The sequence below is a fragment of the Stylophora pistillata genome, chromosome 7, assembly GCF_964205215.1.
Source record: "Stylophora pistillata chromosome 7, jaStyPist1.2, whole genome shotgun sequence".
Lineage (NCBI taxonomy): Eukaryota > Metazoa > Cnidaria > Anthozoa > Scleractinia > Pocilloporidae > Stylophora > Stylophora pistillata.
Window position 1 is genome coordinate 21,455,747 of NC_142525.1, and position 14,038 is coordinate 21,469,784.

General features: G+C 36.5%; 2 protein-coding genes across 2 annotated transcripts in view; one reads left to right on the plus strand and one right to left on the minus strand.

The window, feature by feature from the left end:
* LOC111342452 (uncharacterized) overlaps nt 1–1,416 on the plus strand; it is a 32,532-nt gene extending 31,116 nt beyond the window's left edge. The window contains exon 26 of the mRNA XM_088728742.1: nt 764–1,416. Within this exon, the coding sequence (XP_088584868.1) occupies nt 764–863 (100 nt within the window). The 3' untranslated portion in view covers nt 864–1,416. The remainder of the gene's footprint in view (nt 1–763) is intronic.
* LOC111342447 (uncharacterized) lies at nt 1,042–13,987 on the minus strand. The gene is made up of 22 exons (XM_022949529.2): nt 13,827–13,987; nt 13,579–13,669; nt 12,316–12,362; nt 11,933–11,986; nt 11,608–11,658; nt 10,447–10,537; nt 10,143–10,233; nt 9,129–9,195; nt 8,370–8,558; nt 8,127–8,174; nt 7,689–7,803; nt 7,129–7,199; nt 6,461–6,546; nt 6,231–6,279; nt 5,837–5,888; nt 5,591–5,712; nt 4,954–5,014; nt 4,380–4,453; nt 4,187–4,267; nt 3,559–3,701; nt 2,564–2,655; nt 1,042–1,726 (listed from the first exon to the last, which is right to left on the minus strand). Exons 1-22 carry the CDS (start codon nt 13,902–13,904, stop codon nt 1,719–1,721), a joined length of 1,761 nt encoding a protein of 586 aa, XP_022805264.2. The 5' UTR covers nt 13,905–13,987; the 3' UTR covers nt 1,042–1,718.
* Nucleotides 13,988–14,038: the final 51 nt, after the last annotated feature.

Here is a 14,038-nt window from a genome sequence, read left to right on the forward strand (position 1 = left end):
GGACAGTGTCATCGATTTATTACGTCGCACCCCCATTTCCAAAGTTTTGCGTCCCCTCCCTCGCCAACGAGACTCAGTTTCTTACAAACTTTACACAGTTAACTGTCTCCTCCATTTCGTTGTAATTCTGTTACAAAATTAGAGGCAAACGGAATCCCGTTAAATCACAGATTCTAATTCCACATTGTGATTTGAATCGTGTAACAGAAATATCAATTGAATACTTTCGAAGATGCGAAGCAGTGCGTGCAGTACAGACTAGTACAGGCATATCGTTTTGGCATGCAGATTTTAGATTGAGATTTAAGTCGGAAAGTGAGGATTTTATTAAATAGAAAACTAATGCATGTGCTCACCTGCACTTTGTGTCTCTATGAACCTCATTCTCAAGGACGCGAGTAGTATTAAATAACACTCAGGAACTTCATCCGCATACCCAGTTTTGTACTTTTTATTTACCTGTTCACAACTGGATTTTCAAATGGGCAAGTCTATATTCCTTTATGCCGCAATTGCGCAAATTTAACATGGAAACTTGGTCGTGACTCTTCGATGTCGTGACTCGCTGTGTTAGCTTGAAAAACGGACAATAGAAATCGCACGATCGTGCCTAAGAAAAGCGTTCGTATTATATACTTATGAACGCTGGTGTTGGTAAATAGAATTGCTTCAGACTGTTGCACCCCACCAAAGAAAAAAAACGGCCGAATGCTTATGTAATCTCGGATCAGAAATAATCAAGAGAACATCATGTGTCTTTTAGGAGCTCAACCATATTCAATAGCAGAGGTACAGAGATTGCCATGGATGGGAAGAGAACAGCACATGACGAGGGGTGTCGTGCTCTAAAGAGAAGAAACTAACGCAGAATGGTTGCTTTCCCATAATCAGTCCAGTAATAGTGCTCAAACAAAGTATTTAGGAATGATTCTGAGGTAAGTGCCAGTCATCGAAAGAAGAAAAAAAAAAAACGAAAACAAAACCACGCACGCACGCACACACACACTAAGTATAAATAAAAGGAAAACAAGTAACAAGGAAGACTTTGAAGACAGCAAAGACTTTTAATACAATAACTAATGTTATTCCGTTTACACGTACAGTCAAAACGTCAGCTATACAGGTTTAATGTTTACCAAAACAATAACAATAGCAATTATAAAATCTTCCACAAGTACACAATTTTCAACTCCGTTTAACTTCTGTATGAAACGAAAACTAATTACCTCTCGAAACCTCTACTTCTTTGATATTCTTCACTGTAATTTCCACTTAACTAAATCGCAAGCTGAGCACAGGCAAATCAATCTAGTCCAGTAAATTTACCTTGTAAACACCAAAAGTCGATTTCTTACTTTCCAGCAAAAGAAGTTTAATTCTCGTCCCCTTACAAATAAAGGAAAATTATATAAAAAAGTATTTTCCTGGGCAATATTCGACTCAATTGTACCTGTTCACGAAATAACATATATGAAAGTGCGCTCAGTTAGGGGCTTTCAGTTTCGTTGCTTCTTACATTAGTTTAACACCGATCAGTTGATTAAAATGCCATCTAATGCCTACTTGAAATCATTCCATTAAATCACTGAGCCGACCAAACTCTTAGATCACACATGCGTGGGCTGGATAAGTCTACACGATCATCTAATCAGTGCACTATTTCAAGAGATACGATGGTTGGGCTGTAGGCAGAATAACGACAAATCTTGAAGATGGTACTAGAAAACTGCGGAGAGAGAGAGAGAGAAACAAAGATTATCATTGAGCGCTACCGCTTCCCGGTTAGCTCAATAGATAGAGCGCTGAACTGTTGTGCGGGAGGTCGGGGGTTCGAGCCCCGGCCGGACCAACACTCAAGGTCTTAAAAAAAAAAATGAGGAGAACAAGCTACCTTTCTATAACATCAAGAAATGGTTAGATATTCTAGTCTTCTCGGATAGGGACGAATAAATGGAGGTCCCGTCTCCTGCAGGGTTAGGGGTAGAAACGTTAATTCCCACGCACGAGGATACTGTGTGATAGATGTCCTCCCCTGGGGTGGGATGGGTGGGTGCAGATAGAGGACCACCCTAATTAACTTAGCGTTACTGGTGATATCCTCTGTAAATATTGTTTATTATTATTAATGAACAGCAGGGTGACATATTCAAAATAATTGTTCATTGAGACGGTTGTTCAAAAACTCTCATGAGAAGCGCCTAAGTGGATTTTTATCATTTATTTAAAGAAGTCTTGGATTGCTTCACAGCATTAAGCATGTCATCTACTAAGACTTAATAACTACAGTAATAATGACGAAGACAAGTAACAACGGTTAATAAAAACAATGACAACGTTGATAACACTAGGGATCATGGTAATACTAATGCTATTGACAGGGAAATGGTAAAACTACAGTGCAAAAAAAAAAAAAAAAAAAAAAAAAAAAAACCGGATGATTCCATATAAAATTTGGTAATCATTAATTGGAATGACACCGTCAACATTCAATTTTGCAGTCCCAGTTCCGCACACTTCTTGCGGAGATTCATCCTTATCAAAGGATATTTCAGCTATGAACTACCTGTCAAAGCTTCCTGAGCAAAATACTTCACATCTACATCAGTGTCGCCATTCAGTTTATCAAGGACAGGTTTGATCTGCGATTTGATGGTGCTGTGAAAAAAGAAAACACACCAGAAATATTTCGCATTGTATTGAGAATGGTTTCACTCTGTCACTCTGTTTGTCACGAGCGAGGGACAAAGAAAAAATCTGAGTTCCCCTGGAGGAATCGAGTCGGATTTCTCGGCGTGATTCCCTACCCAGGGGCTACAGAAAACAAGTTGGTTCAATTTGTCTATCAAGACGGGTGTCTCATTTGACCCGCCATCTGTTAGGTTCGGTGGCTTTAAAACATAGGATACTTTCCATTGAAATGTTTAATCCGATGTTCACTCGGTGTGAGCATCACTAGCAATTTCTTTTGTTCTGTAAATTCTACATAAGTGTGCAAAATGTCTTAAGTCTAATTTCGTTGATCAATCACAATAACATATTTCCTCTCTATAATCTACCATACCGTCTGTCCTTTGGTAAACATGAAATATGCTTTTTCGTTTCTATCGAGACTCATTACCCGTAGTTTAAAAATCTTAAATATTTTCAAATGAATATTCAATTGCAGTAAATGGTTTGAACCCGGGGGTAACATGTGAAGGTGTAGTCTGATCGTCCGGGTGAGTGTAGTCCTGAGAAGGACTGTTGTCGATGGATGGTAGTGACTGACGTTTCGACAACCTCTGCGGAAGTCATCATCAGAGTCAAGTGATGATGAGTTGACTCTGATGATGACTTCCGCACAGGTTGTTGAAACGTCAGTCACTACCATCCATCGACAACAGTCCTTCTCAGGACTAAACTCACCCGAACGATCAGACTACACCCTCGAATAGTCAATTGCTGTATGTAATCGTCTGATTCCAAAGCGCAGTGACTCATTTTGAACGCCTACCCAAGGCAGTTCATTATAGCAATTAGCCAGCCAGAGATGTTAAGTTATTAACAAAACCGACCCACCTCTCGTCCAGAGCGGGTGCGATTTTTTGTAAAGTTTTAGCAACATTAAAGCGAACATTAGCGACAGAATCATCAGCTAAACCAATTACGACAGGAAGCATGAGCTTCACTACACTTTCTGGTCCCATGACTTCTGCTAAAACCTGCAGAGAAAGACAGGAACAGATCAACAGCTATAATTATTGGACTGAGTAACTCAACCTGACTCACGATGTAGCTACTGACATCAACTTGATATTAGAGGGGCAGTCACAATGGAGATGCCTTGAAAAGCATCGACGTAAAAAATTAACTTAAACTTGTCCAAAGAATTTCTCGAGAAGTTGAAATGTCAGAGAGTAACGTTAATTCACAGATAAAGTCATCTGCCCTTCGTGTTCTCGGTCTCCCACTGCGCAAAATCTAGTGTTGTTGCTTTAAACAGGGCGTAAGGGAAACGTATAAAGTTTTCAAACGCATCTGAAGAGCGATTGAAAACTCATTAAATCGTAAGCTTCATTTTGTTCTCTTCACCCTTGCCGTAGTACTTCGCTGAAGTTATCTTTACTTGCAGAAAATTACTTCTAATCAACACACAATTTCCATCCATATTGGCAGTGAACTAAGTATTACTTGAAGAGCAACTTACATTCACTGAGTATAGTGTGGTTAAGCGATGGAGATAGTTTGTATTTGTAGCCATGGCCAACACCTTGGGAATAACTTGGTTCTGGGAGAAAAAGAAATGTTTAAAGGTTATATGATAATAGGGTTGCAAAGTTTGCACCAAACTAAATTCAACCGGTTACAGTGTACCTCGATTATTAAATCGCAGTCCTCACCTGAGCCCATTCAGCTCCAAACTTTTCAACTAACTTTTTGAGATTTTTGGCAGCAGCTTCTCGTATGGCATACACTGATTGCAAAAGGAAGACATCAAAAACAATGCTTTTTGACAATCTCTTATCACAAAACATTATCTATATCGTGCTAGTATCACCACCACAATTATTTCTCTACACCCAAGGGGATCACCAATCATCCAAATCCCATCCCAAATCATACCCCATTCAAGGGCGTGACAAATGGTCCTGATAGAAATCAGGAGATCCCAGGTTAAAACCTTCCTGAGTTTCACTCTTCAGCTGCAATTTGTGAATTTCTATTTTCGACAATTTACAATCCATTTGCTACGTTTTTTTAAGGATTCAAGAGCTTCCTCCTGAGCAAAACAGTGTCAAACATATCAACACAACGGGAAAAAAAACTAATTCACATTATCAATTCATTCATTGTCCTGTATTATCAATGGCCACAGCCCACAGGTTTCTTCAGCAGGATGTCCGATCTTGATTCAAGACCACGTTTCAACACTGCAATGTGATATTCACTTATCTTAACCATCCAGCAGCTCACCATGATCTACAAGCCATGTCATGCACAAGCTGTTCAGCTTCTCATCAAAGAATTCCACTCCCTGTAAGAGAAAGGAAAGTTTTACAAAACGCAATTATGATTCTCTCATTTCACTACATCAACTTTCTACTTCCACTGAACTTTACTGATTTTCAATTACACGGTAAATTCCTATTTCAAGGCTAAATTAGATTTGATATGAAATTATGCTAAATTTAGCAAACTAAGCCTCCATGGTATCAGATAACACTTTGAGGAAGTCACTATTCAGTGCCTCTCATGAAATCAGATAACAAGTTTCTTTTCTTGAATGCTTTTGACAAAGGATTTGACCACACTCCACTGTTTGACAAACAAACTTGAAATGTTTACAGCAGCATCATCCTTTCTCTTTCCCAAGCATTCCTGACACTGACATGTAAATCATCTTAACCAGCCCTCCACACTGGATCTTACATTTTGGTCCACTGGTTAACCCTCCCAGAAGTGATTAACATGCAACTTCTCCCAAAATATCCATACACTATCCCACAAACAAGAAATGAGAATACTCATCTTGATCTAACACCAAATTTACATATACAAGGAACATGATTTGAACCTTTGAAAGTGAGGAGAGCAAAGTTACAAAACATACCAACTGACTGGCTAACAATGGCATGTACTCAATGATTGCCAGTCGTACACGCCACTTGTTGTCTCCAGCAAGCTCAAAGATGGCAGGAAGCAAGGACTGTGACAATTGGTTAACACCAATTACTGGAGAAAAATGTTCAAATAGTTCAAAGGTAAGTCACAAACGAAACATACCTTCATACCACATAAGTAGCATATCGTCTAAAAAAGCAAAAAATGAGTAAGCATTTAATCATTTTAACCTCACCTTGATTCACACAGTCCAGATTTGATATTATATTGAGGCGAACTTCAGGAATCTGGGGGAGAGGAAGTATTATTCTTTTAAATAGGTAATGTTAATTAGTACACATTTTTATATAAAAATACAATTCCAATAATTCAAAAGTAAAATATCGTGAGTGATCAACCCACACAGGATGTTGAAAAGACGATTAAGAAGCTATCTTGTGTCCTTCAATCTTTGCCTGGGTTTATCACATGATCCACATTGTAACTCTTTAGTAACACCTTAAATATACATTTTGTAAGCCTTAGAAATGTAATGTAATGGTTTCAAGCACCAATTGAGGAATCAGCTTCAACTGAAGTCCCTATTTTTAAATGTGAGTAAGACAGCTTTCAAGGAACAAACATATTACCTCATCTTTTAACATAGTGAGAAACAGAGGAAGAAGGTGTTCAATGGTGCTGAAAAGATAAACAAAATATTACCATGAATTAGTGGAAAACTAACACAAAAACTACATGAAAGGATGTGTCACAAATTGTATTAAAAAAGAAAAAAAAAAAAAAAGAAACCAAAAAGAAATAAAAAAACACAGTGTGGCTAACACTGATAAAATTAAACATCAACATATATCATACTCACTTATCTTTTCCTAACATTGGGGAGAGTCCCATTATAACTGATGCCAAAGCAGATTTAACGTGTTGGTTTGCATCCATAACCAAGTCCTTAAAGTAAAAGAAATTTTCAGACAACGGTTCATGTAAAACTACAACTGGTACACCTTTGACGACACAAAATGTATTATTCATCAGCTAAATTTCACAAGCACTGTCAACAACTTAGAAAAAAATTATATTCAAGCAATTTGTGATGAGCAAAGGCTGCAGTATCATATTGGTTAACTCTGGCATGTTTCTAGTGCAAAGTGATCATCATGATTCTCACAATCAGCCAAATTAAAAATACAGCAGTGCTCTTGAAAGTTTTGTAATTAAAATTTAAAATCTGTTGTTAATAGATCTTCTTGAAGAGGTCTAATCATGCTTCACTTGCAATGGTTTTGGAAAATTTGAGTTCTAACATGATATAAAAATATGATATTGCGATGTTAATTCTACACACAATGTTCTATAGCTCCACGTCACTCATAAGCTTCCTTTGCCAATCAGATTTTACCTGCATCAGCCATGACATCAACATTTATAACACTGGGTAACTTTATTTCTATCTGACCTGAAACAATGTACTTTAACACTCATTATCATCATAATACAGTAAATGAAGTATATGTTCCAAATGCATCATACCTTGACACAAGGAAGTAAGTTTGTCATTAAGACTTGTTCACGGACCTCTTCTGGAACTTTCTCAGCAAAATCTGCCAAAAGAGGGAGTTTGTGAAGCACTCAGAATAAAATAAGAATAATTTCTCTTAGTGAACTTACAAGGGGGGAAAAAACTCTCTCCTTCAGCACAAACATGCTAACATTGCCTCCCCCCCTCCCTAAAAAATAACCAAAACCAAAAACAAAAACAAAAAAACAAAAAAGAAAGAAAGAAAGAAAGAAAGAGAGGGAAAAAATCACTGTTAGATGTGGGATATGAAATTTTCTCAAGTGCATGTATAGTGGAGACATATCACATTCCTTCTTTGTCTGTAATGATGGAAATTAATGATATGCTGCAAAACCTCAAAATCAAGCTGCATGTAAGTTGACTCTTAAGGTTAATTTTCATGGTAACACTAACTCCTTGCTATCTTGAACCCTGTCTTGCATCAGCTCAAGTTAGCTGAGTTGTACTGAGCAGTGTGTACTGATAAATATGAAGAAAAGAAGTAACTTATTTAGAAAAACTACAATTCTACCTTTGACTTTTCCCGCTGCAGCAGCTCTGACTTCTGCCTCACAGTCTTTAAGCAAACCTTGGAAGGCTGGCACCAGGTCAGTCTTAGTGATCTCAGATCCCACAGCATTTTGCAGCTAAAGAAGGAGAAAAATTATTTTAAGTACTTGGTCCTGATTTCAAAATTTTTGGCTAAATAGGATTATCATCACAGGGGTCTCACTATTCAGTAGATCAAATACGATGAACCAATTGAGACTTGTGTTGCTTACACCTTTTATGAAACAAGACAACATGAGCCCTTAATAACAGACTGATGATACATGCAGACATCTACTGTACTCTGTGCTTAGCTTTGGGAACTTCAAAAGTTATTATGGTTAACAATTTGTGTTATCATGATAGATATGTATTAAAGTACACTGGATGTATATAGAGCTTTATATAGCATACTGCTCACCTCTGTAAATTTGTCTGCCACCATGTAACGTACTCTCCATGATTTGTCCTTGAAAAGAGTGACAAGCAAAGTTACTAAAGGAGTAGATTAAAATTACTTACCAGCATTTTTAACTTTAGAGAGAACTTTTATGTTTGTTCTTTTGCACAGGTCAATCAATTATATTCCAAATGAACTTTTCACCTTCTTTTCTTCTTTAAGGCACTATCAGCATAATAGTCATGTACTGCACATCTACATTACCTGTGCAGCAGCTCTCACTGTAGGCATAAGCAAAGTCTCTTTATCCTCATCAGGCAGAATTGAAGCAATATTTGAACAACCCTCTACAGCTAGCAACCTAACAGAGTCTTGTTCATCGCTGGCTAAGTTATTGAACAATGGAACAAGATCTGATTTGACATACTCCAGCTCCACACATTTTGCAAATTCCTTAAATCAAAGCAAACCAAGAATAGCAATGAGCAAGGATCTAACTTCTAGCAATAGGAAGAAGCATCAAATCTTTAAATATACTACTTGTGATACAAGCAAATGTTTTTATAAAGCCAGTATCGGATTTCCACCCAGATAACCTAACTACAACTTGAGTGTCAATTGAGATTTCTCAGGGAGGAAGCAGCTTCTTAGGAAGATGCTGGCAAACGTAAAGAGTTGTAATTCACAACAGTTACTTATACATATCTAATGCCTATTGTCTACTTCAGTATTAAGTACTCTATATGAAACTACATTTCATGCTTATAATTTAGATATACACTGTGTTGAGTTTGGGAGGTAAAAGAAAGAGAAAAAAACCAACACCTCACTTGTAACATGTACTGTGGACAATTAAGTCTTACTCAGAAACTTATTACAAAAAGGATAACGTTGTGCACACTAAAACTTTGGGTAGTGCAAAGAAAATATTTGCGTCTAAGCTCATGCACTGTTGTTACTGTATATTTTGCAACTAATTACTGGTAAGGTACAGTTTTGATTGTTAAATGTAATTCAACTTACACCAAGTTTTCCAGAAGCAGCTCTTCTAACCATGGGTGTATCATCTGCACACAAATTTTTGAAGTGGCTACAAAGAGGTCAAACATTGGTAAATATACTAGCATTACAACTAACTTCTAACAATCTAACCTCTTGACTAGAGGAACAAAATGATTTTCTAGGTCTTGAGTTGAATGATCTGCTGCTATAGTTCTTAACAATTCAACTACCTTTGAGGGAAATTTGAAGAGGAATTAAATATTTGTCAATTAACTCAGTATTTAGTGCTTTTCACATCAAAAAATATTGAAGAATTAAAAAAATTAAGGGATATTTTGAAGTATATTCAAGGGTAATTTCAGTGAGCCCCGAGTTTTCCTTGCTTTTTACATAATTTGTACACCTTTGCAATTCAGCTTCCAGCTGCTATTAAGCTGCTATCTATCTATCTATCTATCTATCTATCTATCTATCTATCTATCTATCTATCTATCTATCTATCTACGTGTCTATCAAGACATGGAAGACTATTGTTAAAAGAAACTGTTGAGTCATGTCAAAGTTGCAAACAATTCCAGGTCAGTCTCAGTCTTTACGTAAGAATAAACTTGGGATGCTGTAAAGGAAGACCAAAATGAGCAGGGCTCCACACTAACAGTAGCCAACTAGCCACAGACTAGTAGAAATTCAGTTTTGGCAAGTAGTTTTTTATTTCCACAAGCCAGTTTGGCTTGTAAACAAACTGAAATTGTTGTAACACTTAAAAAGTTGTCACTAGCCACTTGGCTAGTAAGTTGAAAAGTTAGTGTCGAGCCCTGATGAAGTCCATTGGTAACTGTGCAGCTCAGTACATGTACATCTCATGAGTTCCAAAATATTCTTCCCAAATGCTATTTGTGGAAGATAATGTTATCCAGTGAATGACATAGGTACACTCAGAAAAATGAATTCCAAGTGCTTCTGGTAGGAGTCTATGCTATGACCTTCCAGTAAGTACTTCAAAAGCTCTCAGCTATTGGAGACTTGTCTCTTTACCTTCTCAATTCTGCTTTTAGGCTGGCGTTAACGCGAGCATATGCAACTGCAAACAGCCCACAAGCTGACGTTCTAGAGGTAAACCAATCTCCTGAAAATCGACCAGAACTTTTAATTACCACTTAGTTAAATAGAGACAAAATAGCAGTTGTTTTTACGTACAGCTGCAATCATCACTGTATTGTTTTGTAAGGTGCTTGTAAGTGCTGTGTGTTAACAGAGGTTTCCAAATTTGAAAGTAAGATCTGAAGATTACTACTGAGCCATAAACAAACAACCATGAGTGATAAAGAACCATACATACCTTGTGATAACCTCTTGACTAGAGGAACAAAATGACTTTCTAGGTCTTGAGTTGAATGATCTGCTGCTATAGTTCTTAACGATTCAACTGCCTTTGAGGGAAATTTGAAGAGGAATTAAAAGTCAATTTACCCAATATTTAGAGCTTTTCACATAAAAAAATATTGAAGAATTAAAAAAATTAAGGGATATTTTGAAGTATATTCATGGGTAATTTCAGTGAGCCCCGAGTTTTCCTTGCTTTTCCTGAGACAATAATCACTTCTACACCAGTGTATTTCTGTGATGTTCACAGACTGAAATATAAAACATTCAGGGTCATAATCCATTATGTATTTTTTTGGTTAGCCCTGTTTCTTTTCTTTTCTAGTTTTTTTTTTAACAATTTGTATCGCCAGATAGACATGCAAGAATTTAATACTTTGAGGCTTTCAACGAACACTCGTAATGGCGACTTGTCATCTCTCATTCGTCCTGCTACGTGTCTTATTGCACATGTGCAATAAGGCATATGACACTCGTGCCTTATTGCACGCATGCCAAATTGCACGTTTAGTGTAACATTTAACACGCCACCTGAGACAAAACCAAACAAAAGCTACTGTGGAGGGTCACAATTCAAATGCCATTATTTCCAAGATCTCACATAATTTTTCAACTTCTACAAGCAAAAATAGCATGCAGTTCTTCATTATTTCTCAGAATAGATTTGAGTAACTGCAGTCAGTGTTTGTTGAAAGATAAAATATTCCACATAGAGCACAGACACCATGCTGCAACTGAATTTCAATCCAAGTTTGTAAAAATTTGAGACTAGTTTTACACGTCAAGCTTACTATGAAAAAGTAAAAAAAAAAAAAAAAAAATAAAAAAAAAAATAGTCATAGTGATGATATGCAGAGTAAAAGTTACTGAATAAAATTAAATTCAGTTTAAATTGATCTTATACTAGTTTGATTCAAATCTGACCATTATCTCCAACACAGAAGAAAGACTGGATCTACATACATGTAGATATGAATCAAACTGGCTTCAAATCATTTTAATCTGCAATTCATTTTGAATTAAAATACACTTATATGGTATGTTGCATCTGAAAGGCTCAATAAATGTGTAGTAAAGAAATAAGACAAGAGTGAAGTCTTAATAAAGACAGCTTTACCTTATCCCTAACCACTGTTTCTTCCACATTTGCTAAACTCTCAAGTGGACGCTAGATATCAAAACAATATATTGAAATTAACTTTCTGTTCCAAGTACTAAGTGCTATATCACACAACCTAGTGGTAAATATTATCACCTCTTTAGGTTTTACTGGTTTCCAGTTTAGCATGAAGCCAACAGAAGTATTTATCATTCTCCAGGATCACTTCTGATAATTTACTGTTAATTTGTTCCATCACTGGAAGTTTCCTTTTAAAGAGTAATCATATTTAATAAAAAGATTTTCCAGGCTCCTTAAAGGTTAAATGCCAGGAAAAACATACCAGTAAACAATGTACGAAGTCTGGCCCTCCAACCAGCGGGGTAAAAGAACCAAGCTAAAAGACAAAAAAAAATTATAACAACTTAATCAAACAAACAGTACAATTATATGACCTTGCAGAGTATGAAGTTCCTGTAACAGTGAGTCTTACAAGAACTGATCAAAATCATGCTAAGGTGGCTAAAATCTGTAGAGGGTAGGGGGGGGGGGGCTAGATTCTGGAAGGGTGGCTAAATCTGAGGGAGCTTATAAGAATAAGACACAAGCAACAAATGTTGTAACATTGACAGTGGATGTATGCTTTTCATTGCTTTTTTATACTTAGCTTTTTAAGTATCATAACAAATAAAACTGATTCAAATATTTGTTTAAAGAAAAAATTACCTGTTCTGCAAGTGCTAACAAGACCTCATCTTCATCATAAATTGTTTCTAAATTGAGAAAAAGATAGAGGACAATATTTGACCTTATTCTTTTACAGAATTTACACTCATTTGAACAAGTTCTTGGAGTAATTAATAAAAAATGTCTATCTGATTTCACAAGTTCCTATCTAATTGTACAATGGCCTTGGTTTTTCTCTTGTTGTACTGGAGGTAAGGAGGGAGGGGCAGACACTACTGCGAACAGGTGACGGAAAAAACTTTTGTATAAAGACAGTTTAGCATGGATGATAGCTTTGCTCTTTCTCTCAGATCTCTTAAAAGAAATGATCTTATTTAGTGGATCAATGTACCCATAAGGAGAAAAAAAACTGTAAAGGTATAAAACCACTCAAACCAGTTTCTTTGTTTCAGATTATGATCATAAATAAAAGAAAAGGAAATTCAAATATCATGATTTGTAAGAAAAATTTAGAGCCAAGAAAAATATGAGAATTACCAAAAGTATATGGTACACAAAACTGTTCAAAGTTTTAAAACTACAGTTTGCTGTTAACCCAAATAATAAGAGTTGCAATCAGCTTCTGGTTTGCACCTAACTAGATGCAAAGAGGTTCACATTACAATATTCATATATACATGTACTTTACTAACAAATATCTATATCAGGAAATTAATTGAAACTTAGTCTTATGTAATATACGAATGATTCACATGACCATCATTTCACACCATTAAATATGTCTTTGTGACACATTCACCCAAAATAAGCAAATGAGAATTTCGTATTTAACGATCGATCCTGGCTCACTCAAACGAGTCCACAGTTTGAAAATACTCTTATTATGGAAGCTATGATCATGAAGATAGTTTAGAGATAGCTTTTAACACTTGAACTTGATTAAATAAGTCTTCATTGATTTCTCGTCTTTAACATTAATAATTCCGCTTTTATTGTTCTAGTTAAGTGCATCCAGCTCTCATCGAAAGCAAATGTTACCTTCCAAAACATCGATTGCGAATCCTCCAAAACGATCACTACCAAATATACACACAGTTTCTACCTTTCAAGTCAAAATTACACATTGTCTAAAGAGGCGCCAAAATAACTTCAATGGGTTTAGATCCACCGGATATATTTATATAACAAAAATCCTTGTCCAAGTCAAGCCCTGTAGAAAGGAACTAAGCTCCGTACTGGAAGAATTTCTAAGCTGCACATTTTTGCAATAACAGACAGGAAAGGCATAGTAATTTAACTTACCGGTTAGAAAGGGTATAAGTTCACTTCTTGTTCTTTCTACTCCCAAAGCCAAGGCGATGGTCGAAAGTTTCTTGATGGAGTTCAGCCGCAACTACAGAACCATTTTACGAAAAGTCAAATTATCAAACAATTCAGGTCGACATTGTAGAAGGCTCGAAGTCACACGCAATCAGAAACAGAAAATGTACCCAGAAATCGTTCACAAAAGGAAAAAAAAGTAGAAGAACTAACATGGTTTCTTTAATTACCTGAACATCCTCGTTTCGCAGCTCATCTATCAATACAGCGATCGGGTAAAGTGAATCATCCCCCTCTCCGGCCGCCATGTTGTCAGTCGGAAAAACCCTTGTCGTTGCCGCTCTCGAGCCTGCTTGCAAATTACCCGTCAACACCTTCGCGGAAAATTATGCTGGTGTTCCTGGTTTTCAGTACTTGCCGATGTTGGACGCGCATGATCTCG